General features: G+C 35.3%; 1 protein-coding gene across 6 annotated transcripts in view; it reads left to right on the top strand.

Moving 5' to 3' along the window:
- LMBRD2 (LMBR1 domain containing 2) overlaps nucleotides 1-21,135 on the top strand; it is a 66,278-nt gene extending 45,143 nt beyond the window's left edge. For all 6 annotated transcript variants that reach the window (XM_058307780.2, XM_058307803.2, XM_071207780.1 and 3 more), the window contains 5 exons: nucleotides 2,094-2,197; nucleotides 4,373-4,419; nucleotides 5,749-5,854; nucleotides 14,060-14,186; nucleotides 15,315-21,135. In XM_058307780.2, coding sequence (XP_058163763.1) covers nucleotides 2,094-2,197; nucleotides 4,373-4,419; nucleotides 5,749-5,854; nucleotides 14,060-14,186; nucleotides 15,315-15,375 — 445 coding nt within the window. In that variant the 3' untranslated portion in view covers nucleotides 15,376-21,135. The remainder of the gene's footprint in view (nucleotides 1-2,093; nucleotides 2,198-4,372; nucleotides 4,420-5,748; nucleotides 5,855-14,059; nucleotides 14,187-15,314) is intronic.
- Nucleotides 21,136-21,359: the final 224 nt, after the last annotated feature.

Here is a 21,359-nt window from a genome sequence, read left to right as displayed (position 1 = left end):
GTTATTCTAGATTTAATTAGGGGGATAAACTATGAGTGCCATTTTGTCTTTCAGGAAAAAGAGGTCCTTATTTTCCCTGAATTTTCAAATCATCTGACAAAATAGGTATTCTATTATAAAAATATGTAAAGCAATGCCTTACTGACATTGCAGTGGCACCTGGACTTTTAGTCCATTTTCATTTGAAATGCTGCATAATCAGTCTAATTCCTATATGGTTAGCAAACCAGTCATACACAGAGTTAATACTCTGACTTGTCTGCCTAGAAGGCTTATGGCTGTTTTTTTAACACATTAGACAAAGCAAAGACCTTCCCAGAGACAGTGATCTAGTTCTGGGTTTCTCATATTTGGGTATAATATTCCTACAAGGATATGAAAATGGTAAAGAAAGATTTAAAATCGCAAAACACTTGACCATCTACCTGAAACCCCAATTTTACTCAAACTTACAAGTTTATATTAAAATAAGCATATATATTATGAATCAGCCAGATTCTTAGATATTTTTAATTAAAATAGAAGATCTTCACTTTATCCCATTTTCTCTTCCTCTCCACATACACACATTCCCTCTCCCCCTGTGTGTACTGTATGTATGTTTGTGTTCAGGAGTCTCCCATTAAAAGTACATCAGTGAAAAAGTTTGAGAACCGATATAATGAGAAGAGCTTAGTCTTTATTTCATCTTGGATTTAAATCCCAGCTTTAAAATAACTGAATAGTCGTTAGCAAAGTATTTAAAGAGGTCTTGGGCCTGTCTCCTTATCTGTAAAGTGATATTTATTTCTTAGGGGTATAATAATTAATAGAGTATCTGTATATAATAAGAAATAAGAAGGTATCTGCAAGTTGCCTGGTGCAGAGTAGGATCTTAACAAATATTAATCCTCCTTATCCATTTCATTGCATCTTTCCTGTGGTTCACATTTTCGGTCTCTTGTCCTGCAACCAGGTTTAAAGCAAAATAAGAAGCCCCCCAGACAAGCTGTAATAATCGCTTCAGTGTTCAATAAAAGCCATTTAAATAGACTTAATTAGCTCACAGGGTATTAAAAAAAAACAAAAACATAAAAATAAATTTGTATACTTAAGCCTTTCTAAACCAAAATGTTCTGTGATTGGAAATGCTGGGTATGTTTATTTCCAGTACTAAAACTGGAATTTTAATATAAGAAAGGAATCAATTGGTCTTGTTTTATAGCTATAGTTTAGCATCCTGGCATAATGATTATTGAAGGTATGTTAATGACCTGATTTAATTTGCTTCCTTTATTAGTTTCCTAGGCCTGCCTTAACAAATTACCAAATTACCACAAAGTGAGTAATTTGTTAAGGCAGTTGGGAACCCACTGTTTGATCTGCTTAGTTTCCAGCAGTTCGTGGGAGGTAATAAAATGATATCAGACTTAGTTGTGATGGAAAAGAATCAGATGGCATATAATTTGTCTTTTAAAATAAATGAAGGAAAAATGCTAAGAGTCAAAATGCATTGTCTCACAGTTCTGGAGACTAGATATCTGAAGGCAAGGTGTCATCAAGGCTGTATTCCCTCTAAGGCTCTTGGGAAGAATCCTTCCTTGATTTTTCTAACTTCTGGTGTTTGCAGTTCTTGGCATTCCTTAGCTTGTAGATGCATCATTCCAGTCTCTACCTCTGTCTTCACGTGGCCATCTTTTCCCTGAGTGTCTTTGTCTGTCTTTTCCTCTTATAAGTACATTATTCATATTGGATTAAGGGCCCACTCTGCTCTAGTCAGAATGTATCTTAACTAAATAAATCTGCAATGACCCTATTTCCAAAGAAGCTCACATTCTGAGTTACTGGATGTTAGGACTTCATCATATCCATTTTGATGAGGCAATTTAACCATAATACTTCCACACAAAATCTGATATACTGGGCATAGTTTCTTGGAAAGGGAAATAATTATTTCTTTTAAAAAGGTAGGTTTAACCCTATGTAACTTGCCATGATAATTAATGACAAGGCATAACTTCTTTGGGGGGTGACAATGCTAAAGAACAGTTTTTTAATTTAAATATTGATGATATAAAAGAATGCTTGTCTTTTTTAAAATCCTTTTTTATTAGCTTGGGAACCCGCTGTTTGAATCTGCTTGGTTTCCAGCAGTTCATGGGAGATAATGATATGACATCAGATTTAGTTGATGAAGGAAAGGAATTAATCAGACGAGGTAAGAATTGTTTTCTAAAATAAATGAAAAGAAAATGCTAAAAGTCAAATTATGAAATTAATGTTTGTATAACTTGTAAATAATTTTAATCTATCTAAAATTATAATTTAATGCAGTTTTGTTAAATGTTTACATACACCTTTCTTAGCAAAATTTAATTTGAAAATATAAATTATTATTTCTTTTGCTTTTAAGAAATTCTGCAGGGCACAGGTACAGCTCAGTGGTTAAGCATCTGCTTTCCATGTACAAGTTCCTGGGTTCAGTCCCTAATACCTCCTTGAAAAAAAAAAATTAAGAAATTCTTCAACACAAATTATCTACTACTGAGTAATGTCCTTCATATACTTTTTTTTTTACTTTATTTTTAAAGGAGTTTTAGATTACAGAAAAGTTACGTAAAAAATATAGAAGATCCCCCCATATCCCACCCCTTACCCCTCTCACACTTTCCCCTTTTAATAACATGTTACATTAGTGTATGGTTAAAATTGATGAACAAATATTGAAGCATTACTACTAACCATGATCTGTATTTACCTTATGGTTTACAACCTTGGTATATTCTTAAAGTCATTTTTATGTTTGCTTTGAAATGTATTTGCTAAGTTCTATGCAACTATAAAACTCATTAATTTAAGTAATTATCAATTTAATACCGCATAAGAAGTCATCCAAACCAAGGCTCTTTACTTAGAATGTGATCATCATTAACAGCCTACTAGATTACATTGCATGCTGTTAGAATCTAATTGCAGAACTGAGTATATTAAATTTACTGATGTTTAAGTGATGCTAGGATAGGAAAACAAAATGAAATTTGTGTTTTGGGACATTGGTTCTAAGACATTCTCCCTATCTTAGTTTGAGGCTTTTGTGTGATCCATTAGTTGACTGTAAATCAAAGGTGTATCACAGCTCCATAATAAGCCCATGTAACCATCATAGGTTAGGAGGCGTTTAGTTGATGTAATAATTCTACTTTTTTGCATGAATTCAGCCTCTTCTAGAGTATCATATCCAGTCCTAGAGTCTTAGTTTGTCAGGGCTGCCATGTCAAATACCACACACTGACTTGGCTTGAACAACAGGAAATATTGTTTCTTGGCTTTGGAGGCTAGAAGTCCAAAGTCAGGGTCTCAACAGGCCATGCTTTCTCTCAGAGTCTGTAGTTTCTTTTTTTTTTTTAAGTTTTATTTTATTTATTTATTTCTTCCCAACCCTTCATTGTTTGCATTCACTGTGTCTGTTTGTTGTGTGCTGGTCTTTTTAGGAGGTACCGGGAACGAACCCGGGGCCTCCCATGTGGGAGGGAGACACCTAATCACCTGAGCCACCTCTACTCCCTGAGAGTCTGAAATTTCTAGTGCTGTATTGCTGCAATCCTTGGAGTTTACTGGCTTGCATCTCTGCCTCCATCTCATGGTGATCTCATTCATTCTTGGGCTCCTTCTAATTTCACCTGACTTCTGGCTTCTACTGACTGTGTCAGAATTTCCTGTGCCTTATAAGAACTCTAGTTATATGGATTAAGGCCCACCCTTATTCAGTTTGTCCTCATTGAATAGAATCTTTGAAGATCCTGTTCACTAATAAGACCATACCTTAATTGAAAATAACATCTTCAGAGGTCCTATTTACGAATGTGTGACACCCATCAGACAGGGATTAAGACTTGAACATGTCTTTTTTGAAGTACATGATTCAACCTCCAACACTAGATAAGATTTCCAAGAATAAGATTGACAAATCAGAAGGTATTTAGAGGAAGACAGCCACAATCCTGAGTGGGTAGAGCATATCCTATGGGGAAAAAAAACACTGAAGAAACTGAGAATATGTCTGAAAAGAATAACAAGGGGAACATTCATATGTAAAAAAAAGAAGTGTGAACTTAATTTAGAACATAAAACAGAACTTACAGAGAAATATTTCAGGTCACCTGAAGAGGAACTTTTCTCTTCTTTAAAGCTATGTAGGCAGAGGTTCCAGGGCTCTCTCCAACAAAAGCATTTACTCTGAAGTGAGGTGACCTCTAAGGTCCTTTCCAACAAATATCTATTATGTTTGATTTTGTAATAATTTAAAACAAATTGGTCATAGCCTTATACCTTATGTTATTATAGTTTTAATTAAACCATGTTGTATCAAAATTGAGTACTTTTCTGCCTCTAGAGAAGAGAAAAAGACAAAGGCAAGAAGAAGGTGAAAATCGAAGAAGAGTAAGTACTGTACTTATTACATTTCTCCACCTTAAAGATTAATGCAAAATATCATAAAAATCTTACTGATTTAGAATAACTGGCTAAAGACCAAAGAACAGTAGAAAATGACATAGAATATATTTTTAAAGAAAGGCAGTTGTAGTGCTTGCATTAAATAAACGTTAGAGCTCCTATCAGACCTGTTCTGAAAACTTATTAGTAATAAAGTACTTCATTTGTGGCCAACATTTAATGAAGTTTCTTTCCTAAGGTAGGTATTCAGTTAATATTTAAGCAAATGAATGACTTCATGCAGTATTGCTATTAAAATTGCTATTTTGGTAATTTGGAAATTGTTAGGTTTTTTTAATAATAATATGTTAGTTACATTCCTCTGTAATTTTTTGTCAGTCTTCTATTTGCTTAGGCAAATAAACCTCCTCCTATAACATAAAAAGAAAAACAGAAAAGTTAACTACAGTTATTACAGGTTTTTCAGTACCTGTGGGTATTTATGCTGGAGAAATGTAGTCAAGGAAGACATGATAATTGCCTTCATGTATTTTAGAGTATGTCATGTAAAGGGGGACTTGTTCAGAAGGCATATCTAGAACCATATAATCTATTACTGGGAAATAGATTTCACTTCTCCATGAGAATTTCAGACTTTCACAGTTGAATGTAAATGCAGTAGACTGTTCAGACATAGTTAATTACCATGTCATCTAGTAAGAGAGCCAAAAAATATCTGTCATAGATATTTTAGAATGAAATCCTACACTGCACGGGAAATCAAATTAGGTGACCTCTAATGTCCCTTTCAATTATAAGATTTTAATGAATAGAATCCCAGTTAATATGGTTTTACTGCAGTTATAAGATTACTCACAGTGCCATGTGAGTCATGTCTAATTGTGTCTATATACAGTTTTGCTGTAGAAATGACTTCAAGTCTCTAATATTTGTAGTTTGTTTGAGTGAAAGAAACTTTCCTTAATAGGTCTTTTATCTTTATGCGTTCTCATTACTTATACATGATCATGGTAAGCATGTTGTAGTTGTAATATTGTTTAGAAATTTTAGATTAAAAAAATAGAAGTTAGCATTATCATAGCTAGGAAAAGTTCTACAGATGTCTTCATTAGTAAAAGTTAAGTTTAGAGACTGTTAAATCATAAAGGTAAAAAAAATTGATTTATAATTTTTAAGTGACTATGCTAATTAAACTTATCTGATGAATTTCTAAAGAAAAAGTTACATTACTCCACATATACAAGCTGTTGACACTGATAAATTATTTTCTGCTTTGAAGTTCTTTTGTTTTATATTCACGTGTTTCTTTCCTAGGAATGGAAAGAACGTTATGGACACAATAGAGAAGATTCCACTAGAAATAGAAATGTTCATCCTGACCCAAAAGAGTCAAACTTATCAGATATTGGTAGCAACCGATGTAAGTAGTTTATTTTCTGATTCTATTAGGAATTTTTTTCTTAAACTTGCTTACATAGAGGCTAAGAATTAGGTTACCTTTCAAACAATGCCTTTGTAGAACTGTAAATATGCTTCTGTGGTGACTTTCCTTTCTCACATCCCTTGCTTTATAAAAAGGAGGGGAAACTCAAAGATATGTTTGCATAGAGGAAGGAGAAATTGGGACATGAAATAAATACTTGGAAGTATATTAACCTAAATAACATCAGCACTTAAGACAGGCATGTTACTAAGCAGATGCTTATTTCTGTGATTTACTTAGATGTTTTTCTTTACTTTTCTATTAGTAGATAAAGGTTATTCAGTAATTTTTATCATTTATTGACTGGCCCATATATATCAGACTCTTTCCCAAGTATATAAAGGATAAAAAGAAGATAAATTTCCTATAGTTAGGATATTTGTGTTTTAATGAGGGACAAAAGCCACTGCCATTTGGGGTGAGTTAGGAAACTCAGAAGCCATCTGTCACTGAGGAGAAATCTACTTTCAGCCAGTACTCTGCACTAAGTAAAAAGCAGAGGTTATTTTTCTTTAGGGAAGATGCAGAATGCTGAGAGAGCCCCATCACTTTCTTTCAGTGAAGGGTAGAAACAAAGAGACACTCTTTTTAACACAGGCATGCAGGACTTGTAGAAATCAGGAGGTAGAACAAGAATACCACAAGAAAATATCTGCCACTTAAGGCCCTACTAAGCATAAGACAGTGGCAGTGAAACCTAGGGACTTCTGGGAACTAAAAAGACAACAAAAGCCCAAACTACAGATGAGTTTGACTCAGTCCCTTAAAACTAATGACCTGCTAGAAGACATGTGCCTATTCCTTGGCAAAGCTATTATTATCTCAATCTCTGCTTTCTTTTATACACAATGTCTGACATTCAGTCAAAAATTATGAGATACACAAGAATATAAGAAAATATAAGCCATCATCAAGCAATAAAATGGTTAACATAACTATACCTAATCCTGGATGTTGAAATTAACAGACAGGGACTTTAACATAGCTGATTAATGTGTTAAAGGAGAGTGGAAAGGTTGGACAACGTGCCTGAACAGATGGGGAATTTTACCAAAGAAATGGAAACTATAAAAATAAGCTAAATGGAAATATTAGAAATATTTTATGTTGGAGACAAACTTTCAAAAAATTGTATGAGAGCTATGTTAGAAGGAAGCACCCCACAGCTCAGGGAACTCAGCTCAGGGAATGGAAAAAGAGTTCTGTTTTGGGAAAAGAATTCTATGATAAATCTTTAGCTGAGTATTTAGGAATGAATAGTACTTAGCCAGGTGTAGGATGTTTTATACAGAAGGAAGAATGAGTTCAGGATATGGTGACATGAGAGAACCTATATATAAGGAGATTCAAGTTTTTCTCTGTAACTCGAGCCTAAAGTATGAGGAAGCTGCTAAGAGAGGAGGCTACAGAGATAGTTGGGAAACAGATATTGGCCTTCTCAGAAGTTTGTATTTATTCTGAATATAAGATTTCAATCTGATAAGAAGCATTGTTACTAGATGGCTCTGGCTTCTATGCTTCTAGGTTCTTGGCCTATGTCACATAAAAGAATTTAAGATCCCACCATAGGGTAGACAGGGAATAAAGTGCTACTGAAAAACAAGAAAATGAGAAAAGTATCTGGTCTAAAGCATGGACTGCAGGCATACTGCAGGGTGAGTGGCACATGTGGGGCCCCAGGTCAGGGCTTTTTAAGGATTTTCCTCTTTCTCCTGCATAATGTTGGAGTGGAATCCCAGCTGTTTGCTGTTCTGATTGGTTGCCCCACCTGTCATTCTGAGGGGACCAGTAATGAGACCTTTTGAGGGTATACAAGGCTTTCCCTTGACCCCGAATGGGATTCTGATTCCAAATGAAATGCTCATGGCCAAGATCTCACAGGGTCTTTCCAGCAACAACTCAGAAGGTTTCTGGGCAGAATCTCACAGCCATATTATCTTTTGGCCATGCTGTCTGCTGATCCAGCCACCTTCCACCTTTCACTATACTAACCTGCCTCAACTCTGCCCTCAGTTTGCACCCTTATTCTTAAGGGGGCTGAAAGGCAATGGTCATACTTCTGTAGCTACTTCTTGCTAGTTAGGGGGAGTAGGCCATACCTGACAAGGTGTAAAGCCCTCTAGCTATTCTGTTCCAGTTGAGGGAAGATGGTTCTGGTACCCTGGTTGGAAATGGACGAAATTCCCACATAACTAATAAGGCATTGATTCTGTAAGAAATAAACTTAATTAGAATTTTGAAGATACATGGTCCTACCTAAAAGGATAAAGAACATGGTGGTAAGGGGGCCAGCCAGGACATCCTGGACCACAATAGTGAGAAAGGCCAGGTGCTTTCAGAGGCTCCATCTTCCCAAAGTTGATGGGAAATAGCATTCTTTCTTGAGTTCTTTTATGCTATTCATTAACTCTAGGGAGAGATTGTGGTAGACTTGCTGGGTTTGGTATAAATTGCCAACCCCAGTTGCCATGGTGGTGGTTATGCTTAGAACAGCTAGGAGAGATATGACGAGAGGCACTGCGCTAGACATGAACTCACCAAGACAGTATAAGCAACAACAAGACATATGGCAAGCAAAATAAAGACAATACTTAAGAGAGCCATTCTTTTGTCTTATAAATACATTCATTAACTACTTAGAAAGTGAATTAAATTTACCAGGACTTTTAACATGTTCAGTATCTCTCTGTATATTATGTAGAATAAAAAGATATCATCATTATCATCAGGCATATAGGTACAGTACTTAATATGAAGCAATGCACAATTTCCTCTTTGAGCTGCATTTAATAGATTGAAGCTCCAGGTTTGTAATACCATACCTGTTACCTCTCTGTGGGAGCAGGTCATAACACCACTTTTGTTAGTTTAAGTTCTACTCACATTACTCTGGTAATTATTGCTCCATTTGGTATGTCCTTTACACAGCCAGCATGCTGTAACACCATTGATCCTAGAGAAAAGCTAGGAAGGTTAGGCTCCGGTGTTTCACCAGCCTGGTGCATAGTGCCCTTCGACACTTTGAAACAGAGCCAGTCTGGAGGCGATGTCCTTTGTACATCTGGCCATATTGAGCCATTCCTGGCTGCTAGAAGAGTCTGAAACTGTGATGTACTCTCCATCCATTTCAGGATCATATTCAGAGATGTGATAATACCTTTATTGTTTTAGGGATCACTGACCAACCTAGCCAATAACTCAAATGGAGAGGCACCATGCCCTGTACTGAAGACCTAGTTTGAATGCACAAGAGATTTTGTCGATCCTGAATTCTCTTTTAATCTGTATACACTTTCTAAATACTTCCAATGCAGTGTATAACATCAAATGACTACTTTTTTAGTACTTTGCTTTTTACTTTTATACCTTTACCATGATGACATTAACATGCATTTTACTTTAGCAGTACAGGAAAAACTAATTTCTCCATTTTATGAAAATGCAAGATTCCCAGTGGAATCAAGAGTATCTTCCTTTACCACCACTGTCAGGGATATAGCATGGGGAACATGCATATCTCTCCATGTTTGCTTAAAATTTAGGTTCAACTGCTGGAATTCCTCAGTAAATTTAGCTGGGTCCTTTGAAAATTGCCCCAACTGTTTAGTTTTGTTTTATTTTGTTTCACATTGAGCTAAATCTGTCAGGAGGAAGGGAACATGGACTCTTAATTGTTCCCACATCTCAATTTGCTACTTCCCTTACAGGGTAAAGGCCGCTCTTAGGTTCCCTGGTAGGGTGAAAAGATGCCCTACTCATGGTGACTCCTGCTGGACTAGTAGGGGGGAGATAGAGCCATAAAGAGTTGGACATGTGGAATCTCTGGCTGCTTCCCTTCCCTTCTACACAGGAGGTCTAACTGTAAGATAAGGTTATAATTTAAAGAGCCATTGGCAGGCCATTGCTGGCTGTTTTCAATGCTCTACTGTGGCCATGTGGTGTTACAGAATAAGGCGAGTTTCTTCTTTCTCAGCCCTTTGGTGGGCAAGGTCAGGTATGCTAGAGGTCCTGCCCATCATTCTAAGAGAAATGAAGAAGAGTTTGTCAACCAATCTGGTGTCACAGAATCTGAGTCTCACTTAACTTTTACCTCCTAGTCGAAAGCGCCCAAGCCTTTCAAGTCTTGGGGGACATTTGGAGCAAGTTCCCAAACTGAAGTGCCCACGCCATTTAAGTCTTGGGGGACATTTAGAGTTGCTGCTCTGGTTCCTGGCATCCTGGGAATCACAGAGCCCTTGCTGCCAGGTGTCCCCAGGGTGACCTAGACTTGGGAGACTCCAGGACCTAGGTCCCACACCAAAGCTACCAAGTGTGTGATGATTATTAGAAAAGGGACTGTCTTGAAACTTTTTTCTGGCCTGTTCTTACAGAGGTCTTAGGAAGCAGTCTTGTTTTATGGCCACTGCCAGGAGTTTTGCAGTTTAAACCAGACATTAAAGGTCTATTAAGTAATAGTCCTGCCCTTACCAGCAGATAGCCTTGAGGGCTCCAAGGCAAAGTCAGGGACTCCCCGGGGGCTAAAGAGGAACATAACTTCCTTGTGCTACCAAGGGTGGGTCCAAAGCCTTGCTAGCAAATGCATTTTCAGTTATTGTGGTAGCTTGTGAAATAATCATAAATAAAGGTAAATTAGTCTTAAGTTTACCATTACAGTAGTATGTTCTAGGCTAAATCCACCCAGTTAGAGCAATTTAAGATACTATCCTGCTGTTTTATAATATAAAGGCATCTATATAATGATCTTAACTAACTCTTATAATTTCTAGTAAGTTTTCACTTGAAAAATAAATTGGGTACTTTTGTTTATTAACTAAGCATCTAAAACTATTTTATTAGTAGCAACTTTACTAAATTTCTCTGCTTTTCCAGCAGTTGAATTAATTCCACTTATGATTTCTTTTATACATCAAGTTCAACTGCAAGATAGTATTGACATTTTGAGTCTCATTTTTAGGTTACCTTTCACCATTTTCCAATTTGTAATAGGCACACCCCAAATCTGATTTACAAGTTCCTTGTAACTGACAAAGTTAAAACAAGCACAAATTAGAACAGAAAAGAGAATTTTATACTTATTTAGCTTACCTTAGGGAAAGACCTGCCCTTAGAATCACCTAAATGCAAAGCTCCCGGTGTCCATCCATGGTAGAAACCTCATGCAGAACCCTTCAGCTTCATTCCTCCAGGAAAATCCCTGAGCATCTGCTAAGCACAGAGCTAAGGGATCCAAAGAAGCCCTGCCATGAAGCTCTTTTGCTGGAAGGATTGAAGTGTCACAAAGGGATACTCAGGGAGCTAAGAATAGCCATGAACCTTTTAATCTTAATTGATGACATATGAAGAGATTCCTTATTCTCCAGGGAAGAAGTTTAGTAAATGTCCTAGATTTACTAAACACCCCTCATTAGGCACACCTGAGGCTAGGACCTAGTAATTCGCTCCCATGTTAGTGAAGAAATTAACACTCCTACCTGCTCCATCAAGGGTCACCTGAGGTCTCCTTGTTGATAATTCATGAGTGGCTTCAGGCCCCTTCCATCCTCCATCCCCAGCTGTCCACGTGGTGAGGCAGCTTGGGGCCAGGTTCCTATTGACACAGAGCCTGAATTCTGATAACCTGAGGTGACCCGTGCCTTTAAAAGTTGTGGGTAAAAGGTGAGCCTATTCTGGATCCTGTGCCCACCTCTCCTTACCTTCTTCATCTTGGCAGCATGGTCTCGATTGTTCAAAACTAAGAAGGCTCTTTCTCAAATGAAGTTAATGGAAGTGTGGGGGTCTAGAGAAAGTTTCTGCAGCTTTCTTCAGATACCTGAGGCAGAGTGGAGTTCCTAAAAGAATCTGTCCTTCTCTAGAGTTAAGATCGGATATTTTACTACCTCTACTAGCTTTCTTCAGATAAGACTGGGTTTTTTGGTTCTGCCTCTGAGTAATTTCCCTGAGCTTTTAATTGACTGGTTTACGGTAGTGCATTTATTTCCTCATCCCTTTTAAGGAGACATGGCCACATAGTCTCTGGCCCTCAGATCTGTTTGTCCTCTATTTCTCGCTTACACAGGTTTAACTGGAATTCAGGGTGTCATACAGAGCCCACTCTCAGCCATACTGCAGCCACGTCAAAGGGCAGGAAAAGATTAGCTTCTTAGGAGATAGTCATGAGCGAGCTCACTTCATGTCCACTTCCAGAGACTAAGTTCTGCAGTTAAGCTCGTTATTAAGAGGCACATTAAAAAGTAGAGACTGTTCTGCGGCTTACAGACAAACAGCCTCAGCAGTCCTCTAATAAAACAAAAAGAGGGCACAGGCATGCTTTAATTAAAACTCATTAGCGTCCCGTGGTGGGGAGCACCATCTGCCTCTGTCTCCTGGCTTTGCTTGCCAAATAATGTTACCGGATGGCTCTGGTTTCTGGGCTTCTAGGTTCTTGGCTTGTGTCCCAAAAAAGAATTTAAGGACATGCTCTTGGGTAGACAAGGGAGTAAAGAGTTTATTAAGAAACAAGAAAATAAGAAAAGTATATGGTTTGAGGCATGGACCACGGGCATACTGCAGGGTGAGTGGCGCACATGGGGTCCGAGGTCAGGGCTTTTTAAAGTCTTTCTGCCTCCCCTTTCATAATGTTGGGGTGAGGCGTCAGTTGTTTGCTGTTCTCATTGGTTGCCCTACCTATCTGGGGCTTTCCCTTGACCCCAAACAGGATTTTCATTCCAAATGAAATTCTCATGGCTGGGATCTCACAGGGTCTTTACAGAAACCTTCTCCCAGAAGGTTTCCAGGCAGGGTCTCCCAACAATGTGGTCTGTTGGCCACATGCTGTCTGCCAGGCCAGCTGCCTTCACCCTTTCACTATACTAACCTGCCTCAGTATGATCAGATTTCTGTTTAGAAAGAAGATGTTGATAACAGTATAAAGCATGAGTTTTCAGAAAATGAGACACAGGAGTAAGTTGAGTGTGTTTTCATAATGCAATCAAGATGAGATGATGGCCTAAAATAAGTCAGTGGTCCTTGAGATGAAGAGAAGATTTATTTGAATGAGATTTAGAGTAGAATTAATAGAAGAAGGCTACACGTTTTAGTTGAAGCTAGGAAGTAGAGGGACACAGTTCTGTAAAGAAATTCTATAGAGTGGGAAAATCTGGCATAACAGAGATTGGGTAACAAGAGGAAATACAAAGCTTTAGGATGATGAATTAGAGAGGATCTGGTTTGAGGTAGGCAATCAATATTTGCTGAATGAATGAGAAAAGATGAAGAGATTTGCATTTAGGGTAGAGTCCAAGATAACAAAAATGTAAGATATGATAGAATTGGCTAGCCTTGGATTTTCAAAAAGAACTGTGTCATAAAGGTCTTTTGAAATTATTTGATTGCTGTTCAAAATATTGGGAGAATTTAGGTTGTTTTGAAGAAATCCCCATGTGATGAATGGAGAGTTATTTCCCTATTTCACTGTTGACCAATATAGTCACCATTATCTACTTGTGGCTATTGAACACTTGCAATGTGGATAATGCCCCCTTTTAAAAATCTCTTCGGTATATTATGGTAAATAAGATATTTAAAATTAATTTCACCTGTTTCTTTTTATGTTTTCTAATGCCTCTACTAAAAAATTTAAAATTAAATATGTTGGTAGTGCTTAATTTCTGTCAGACAGTTCTATCTTAGATTCTTGATCATGGGTGAAAAGACTCGGGCCTTTCTTGAAGAGCCTGAGTTGAGTATACCTTAAAGAAAGTCCTAGCCAAAATATGAGGTTCTTTAAAAACTGTAGCAGACAGGTCTCCACTGTGAAACCAACTGAAATTTGATTTAATAACGAACAGTTAAAAATTTTCATTATTATGATACCTGGTTAATATTCTGGTTCATGTTAAGTCTTTGCACTATATCTGTTCTGAGTTTAGACTAGCTACAAGGCCAGAAAAATTTTCCTTGTTATTTTCTGTCACCCTATTTATAAATTTAATGTGATGTTTAAGACACAATGTAGCTATCTTGTTTTTGTTTTCATAATAAAAATTCAGATCCTTTATAATCTTGATTTTTTTCCCCCTGAGTCTATAGACTATGACCCATAAAGTAAAAGACAATGAGAAAGTGAACATACTATTCTTTATTTTTTTCCTCCCTTTGCAACAGCATCCAAATATACCAGGTCTAATAATAGGACTGAAAGGGACCGAATAGAACTGCTCCAAGATGCAGAACCTTTGGATTTTAATGCAGAAACGTTTACTGATGATCCTCTTGAATCTGATTCAGGAAGGTAAGTGTGCCATTTGGGTTCTAGCATTCCACTGATATTTTAATAAGAATACTGACTTGACTGAGTTGAAAACAAGTGACAGATAAACATAAGAAAATGTTCATTTTTACTAATATGGAAAGCATGTTAAGCAACCTTACATACCTTTTTATACCTTCTAGTGCTTTATATTTTAAAAATTATAGCATCCAGTAAAATAATAATTGAAATTGGCACCTTCATACACTGCTAGTGGTATTATAAATAAGAAAGAATTGAAATAGATTAAAATCATATTTATATGACTTTTTCTGACAGCCCCACTTATGCAATAGCTCGTCTCTCCACCCCCCCCCTTTTTTTTTAATTTATTTAAGAAGTTGTGAGTTAACAATCATACATACAGGATTCCTACTAACATCTTACATTGTTGTGACACATTTGTTACAAATGATCTCATCTTTTTTTAATAGATTTTATTTCATGGAGCCATTTTAGATTTCCAGAAAAATTGTGCAGAAAGTACAGAGTTCCCATATACCTCTCATCATCTTTTATCAACAGCTCTGTGGCTCTTACTGAGTACAAGGCATTCATTCCTTAAACACTTTAAAAATAATATCTTACTTAATGGTTATAAATGCAATTGTATTTGAATCCCAGAGGGCTAAGTAACTTGTCCAGAGTCAAACAGCTTACAGATAGCAAAGTCAGGCATTCAATTTTAGCAGTCTATGCTTTTAACCACTATACTATAAGGAAATCATTACGCCAAAGCAAACTATCGTATTCATGAACATGTTTACTACAGCATTACCTACAACAGAAAAAAAAAAAAAAGGAATATTCCATTTATATTCAGCTCCTGGAGAATGAGTATTAGATTAAGCTCCCTGATGTGTCATACATTTTCACGTCTCTTACTTTGTCGTGCAGATATTCTAGGATGTAAAACAATTAGTGGTTGATTTATTATTAAGTGAATTCCTTTTGAGTAGGATCTATGAAGGGTAAGTTTCTGCTTTCAGTCTTGAAGACATTTCACAGTGCTTACAAATATGTAGCTATTTTATTTTAATGTTTCCCTGTTTTTCTCTTTTATTTTTTATTTTTGAAGCCTTAGATCATTTCTTTATGTCTACCTTTCAGGTATCAGCCTGGTGGACGATACCTCTCAATGTCTCGCAGCAGAATATTTGATGATGTGTAAAGTCTGAAAGAACTTGTGTATCAACTGAGGTCAACACATCAATTCAGTCTTTATGAACACCTTTCTGCCCTAGAATTTACTCTGTACTTTGAGTGAAAAGAGTCAGAATAACAAAAAAGGCACTGAGAATTAATTACATCTTAGTGGTAATAGTTTCTCTCTTGTTCATTGAAAAGTATCATCTTTTGTAATAGGATTTGTTACATTACATTCCCTGTCTGCCTGCGAAGTATAATTACAGTGGAAGATTGAATTCATGGTAAAGATCCATGTATGTGGAAAACATGTAGTTCAGTTTGGTTTAGATTAATTTATTTTCAGGAATATCATTTTTAAAGGCCCAAGGAAGCTGTAAGTCATAACTAAATAATATACAGTTTTGTTATTTGTGATTTATGTTTTTGCTGTTTCTAAAGAATATGTTAAACTTGTATTTCCCAAAGAAATATTTGAATGAAGGCCTCAGATCATAACCATAGTCACAAAACCCATGTCTTAAAACAAGGCTTGCTTATCTGTCATAAATGAATGTAAAAAGCTCTTTTTCAACTCTGTATTCAAATTAATGAGGTTATTGCATGAATAATTAAGATTATAGTTCAACTTAATATTAGTATCTTTAGCATGTATACTATATCAGGTGATATATTATTCTTTCAGTCTTTAATCTAACTCAAGATTTTTTTATGCTTTTGGTATTGCTTTGTAAAAGATTTTTATTTCAGAGAGAAATATTCACCTTTATTATTTAGCTTATTGATTTAAGTGTTGATCATTCCATTCAAGGAGAATCCTAAGCATTCATGCTAATTAGTTTTTTTAATAGCCAAAGAGTTCCACAAAATTCTTTTAACTTTTAACAGTGCCTATTTATGCTTTTATAAAAAGAACATGTGATTATACAAAGGGAAAAAGTGAATCTATTTACTGCTATAACTAACACTTAAAACACAAAATGAATTAGAATGGAAATATATAATAACTTGTGAGTTAAAATGCTTATTATTTTAAGTGATTTTTTTTAAACCTTTCAGTTTAAGTCAAAGTCAGGTATTGTATTTTAAAGCACCATTGTTTTATTGTAAGTGAGCATGGTTGGACACAACTTGCTTGCAGTCTTCTTTATATCCCTGAAATATTTGGAATTCTTAAAGAATCCATGATACATTGGATAGCTATACTTGAGCTTGCCTAAGACAGTCCCAATTTAATACTATTATCTTGTGTAATTAATAGTGCTCATTTTCACTCTGAAGTGTCCCAGTTAGAAAATGAATTTGATTAATTTTATAAGCTCTGATTATAGGTTTCCTTTTTTTTTTTAAGGAGGGACTGGGAATTGAATCCAGGACCTCATACATGGGAAGCAGTCACTCAACAGTGAGCTACATCTACTACCCAATGAGAGTTTTTTTGGTTTGTTTATATTTATTTTTAGAAGGTAACAGTATTGACTCTCGGACCTTGTACATGGGAAGCAAGTGCTCAGCCACTTGAGCTACATCACTCTGATTATATGTTTCTTGAAGGTAATCTTTCCCCAAATCAAAAATTTGAAATTTTTTATTTGCCTCTTTAATTAGTATTATCACATGATTTTTATAAGGAATAACTCCATACAGGTACTGAAAGGAATAGTGTATTATCATCATTCTCAGATTTTCTCCAGTTCTTATGATCTTTGAGTTTAGACCCCTATAATTATCAATGAATAGATTTACTTCCTGAATTGAAAGTCTTACAAACTGCTCATTTAAGTACTCACACATTTTCTTACACTTCATTTATTGTGAAGTGTGGCCAGAAAGCAGTAGGCCAGGAGCAGAGATACTTAATGTTGTTTGTAACGTCTTGATTGACTTGTTGAATACTTTGGACAAATCACATAACCTTTCAGTGCCTCAATTTCTTCATTTGCACAATGAAGATTATACTTGTTCTCTACCTACAGATCTACCTCACAGAGCCATTGTGAGGATATTGAGTAGATTTTATATGCTAGAGTTTAAAAAACAAAACAGTCATTAGCCATGCTCTTTTTCCTAGTCATACTTAAAGGTATTGGATAAGGAAATAATCATCCCAGAAAGGGGTCCAGTTCTTTCTTATTCCAGAAAAATGTAAAAGTCCCCAAATAAAAAACTCCGGACTAATTCATTAAAGGCCCTGTGAAAAGAGTGTCACTTATTATTTCATATTTGGATTTACTCTGGAATATTTTCCTTAGGTATAATAATACTTTTCATCAGGTTTCATCAGGAAGCTCAGATGTTATTGTAGAATTAGAAGCAGAAGAGAAGAAATTACTTTTATGACCTACTCTTATAATGAATGCCCTGTGATAAGTTGATAGGAATGCACAAGGGAACTTTCCTTTATTATTAAATTTTTTTGTGACTATAATAATTTGAGTATGTATATTCCTTCACAAATAGTATAGATTTCTTTATAACTTTGAGTTATTCCAAAATAATTTTTACAGGTTTGACTGATCCTGAGTATTCAACCTTTTACAGAGTTTGTCTTACAGATTTTTATGTACAATCATACAAAAATGTTACTTTGCTCATTCTCCAATTAGTAAACTATTCTCTGAAAGATTAACTGTTGATCTTTTAGAGATTAGCAGTATGCTTTATGTCAGAAGGCAGTGATTTAGACCCCAAAAATGAAGAATGTATTGCTGGAAAACTGAATTGACATTTGTTAAACCTTCCTGAGTTTAAAAAAAAAAGAAAGAAAAAGAAAAGCCAAAACTATAGTAGATTTCTGTTAGTTTTCTGTTTTGAGAAACATATTAAAATGTAATGACATCTATTACAAAACAATACTACTAAATTCATATGCTTTACATGCAAAGTACATTTAAAGAATTACTTCTGGCACTTGAATTTTGATGTCTTTCTTACATAATAAATAATGGATTAAAGTTTTCTAGATTATTTTTCTAAATAAGTATTTAGTAATCAGTAAGCCAGAAATTCACAATAACCATTGTAGAAAATAATCTATTATCTGCTGATTTCTTTTTTCTACTTCAGCAACCTATTATCAATAGAGCATTTTTGTAAAAAATTCTTAAATAAGTATATACCTAATATTAGAATTTGCTCACTTAATTGAATACCTCAGTATAATTTGATCACACAAGAGAACCACGTTTCACAAAAGTGAACATCCAAGGGTTTTCCCTTTATAAAGAAAATACGAGAATTTGACAATCCAAATGTTCAAAAAGAAATGCTGCCAGTTGATTTGTTCTTGGATATATGTGACTATACTCTTTGATTAGATTATCAGTTCTGAAGTCTAAACTGGATGTGTACTTAAATATAGATAGGGAAATCAATTTTTTAAAAGTATATTTTAGCAATCTAATGAAGGTATTTATTACAATAGCAAACTTGAGGTTTTTTTAACCTTTAGTAGATCTAGGGAATGTTCTTGATAATTTATTACCATATTAAAGGAACAAACCCTCTCCATAGTTGTAATCACACTGTTCAGAAATACAAGTTTGTTATACTTATGGTTTGTGTAGCTCATTCCTGAAAATCACGAGGATGAATATATTTGCACTAAAAGGCAAAACATGCCCTTGAAAAATCTGAATATACTTGAATCTCCAAATTATAATGGATTGTATTGTATTAAGTTCTAAATGTTAAGAAAGGAACAGATTAGGGGGTTTTGTCTTTCCTTTATTCATCCATCCCCCCTCCTTTTATACCTTCTTTCTTTCCTGAGGGCTCCTTTTACAGAATGACTTTTAATGTGCTGACAGATTTTTCTTTGTTTTATATACAAAGTTTTTTTTTAGTGGTCAGTACACTTAAAAGGAACTAGTTTTAATTACAAATCCCACTACTTGAAATAGCAGTACTGTGCCTCAAGTAGTGAGACAGATTTTGCTAGACAGCTAAGCTACATTTGAATGTAAACGTGAAGAGTGCTGACTCAGAGTATTGTTTTTTAGGTCACTAAAAAGAACATGTCAGTAAAATTAATTATTTTCAGTGTAATGTTTGGGCATAAAAATTAGATTTATGAAATAAAAATAATGGTTTAAAAAAAAGAAGATGGTAAGAACCTTTTAAGACTTACTTTGATGAAGAGGAATTCTAGTAACATACATAGTTACCAGAATTTTCCTTGAAACATTGGAGCACTCTAAGAGGGCTAGAGGTAGCCTTCAGAAATATGAATACCCTCTCTGTAGGGTGCTTATTACAACTCAGTGACTTTTTCTTGCCCCAGAGACTTAGAAGACCAAGAAATGTTATCTTCTTCCCCAACATCTGGAGACAGGCCCTGTGAGCCATTTCCCCCAGCAGATAGGTACTGTTCTGGCCCCATCCCCCAGCTACCACTGCTCAGTAATGAGAACACACCTAATTCCTTCCATGCTTAGCCTGGTTTCCTAAAAGTTTTAATTCCATTTTCAAAAGATTTATCTGTTGAGGTTCATTGAAGCCTCACTGCAATTTTAAATTTCTTAGACTTTGTTAATAAAGCAAGGAAATTGGCATAGTCCTTGTTTTTAACATCCTCCTTGGCCAAAAGTCACTCTTTTCCCTGAAAAATCTTCTCTTTTCTAGTTATCTTCATCTCAAAATTTGTTGTAAAGGAGAATTTTACTGTACTTAGTACAGAAGGGTAAAAAGAATGGTTTGATATGGCAGACATATGTATGGCAAAGTCGTAATTTATTAAACTGACTGTACAGCACCATTAAGAGTTGATATTGTTGACATAAATCTTATCAACCTAGTCACTAAGAGGTGTTATATTTCTCAAAAGAATGCTGGCTAGCATCTTCCCTGTTGTGTATACCAAGTTGTGGGGGAGAGACTGTGTATTTATTTTATTTTTTAATCCAATGGATTTGTTTTTTGTCCATATTTTTAAAACAACTTGGATTTTTCTCATTTTAGAAAGTAGAGAATATGTGAGCCTGTCTTTTAAATTACTGTAATCTAATATATATTTATAAATTATAACACTGATAAGAACAAAAGGGTTCTAATATTCATGTGTGACTACCTGGTAATTAATTTTTATAGACTGCTTTCATAAGTAACTAATTGTAGTATCGCCTTTAAATAGTTCTAAAATCTTTCTCAAATAAGTTCTGCCTAGACTGGTTTCCTTAGGGCAGTATTCTAAAGTGCAGTAATTAAGTGTGAATTTGAAATACTCCTGCATTTCTTCTGTATACTTTATATGTACCAGTATGCAAGCAAACTGTACCAAAAGTCTAATTTCCATGTCTCATTAATAAGGTACTTGTTATTTTTGTCTTTACCTAATTGAGTGGATTAGGGGGAATGGACGATATAGATCTATGCAAATATGCATCTGATCATAATTTTTCAAAATGTTAACTGTGTTCAGTTTTGGTGCATGATGCCAAATTTTATCTTTAATCAGATATTACTACCTGATATATAGTGACAAATATTTCCTCATCTGACTAGTGGGTTGGAGATTTAATTATTTTTCTCTGTAGATTTTCACTACATTTTCAAATATGTGTTTAGAAAAGGCTGTAGAGTGCTACCTGTCATTAAAGTTAGCATCTTTGGCCTTATCTAAGCATAATTTTCTTTCAGTTTGGTTTTGACAAACTCAGACTTGCAGTTGCTTTGTAGTATTTTAAAGTGTTGATGTAGTGAATTTTTTAAAATGTTTGATTAGCTGTTAAAATATAGGAAATTATATAGCTTTGCATGAAATAAAGAACATTTTCACAATTAAAAATTTGGCTGCTTTATTTATGCTGTAAAAGCATGCTGTAAAAGCATATTAATGAAGAGGTTGCAGTTACCAGATTGTAGAGTGTGAAGGAGGGGCATCATAGAGTTGGTGCGTGCTTAGACCTCTGAGAAGAGGACACTGGTTTTTGCTGGTACTGCTCAGTGAATGCAGTGCAGCTGGTTCTGGGAATACCAAAAGGAGCTGCAGGCTGAAGCATCACAGCTGGA

This window comes from Dasypus novemcinctus, chromosome 2, assembly GCF_030445035.2.
Source record: "Dasypus novemcinctus isolate mDasNov1 chromosome 2, mDasNov1.1.hap2, whole genome shotgun sequence".
Lineage (NCBI taxonomy): Eukaryota > Metazoa > Chordata > Mammalia > Cingulata > Dasypodidae > Dasypus > Dasypus novemcinctus.
The sequence above is the reverse complement of the archived record's forward strand: the minus strand, read 5'-3'. Positions and strand labels throughout refer to the sequence as shown.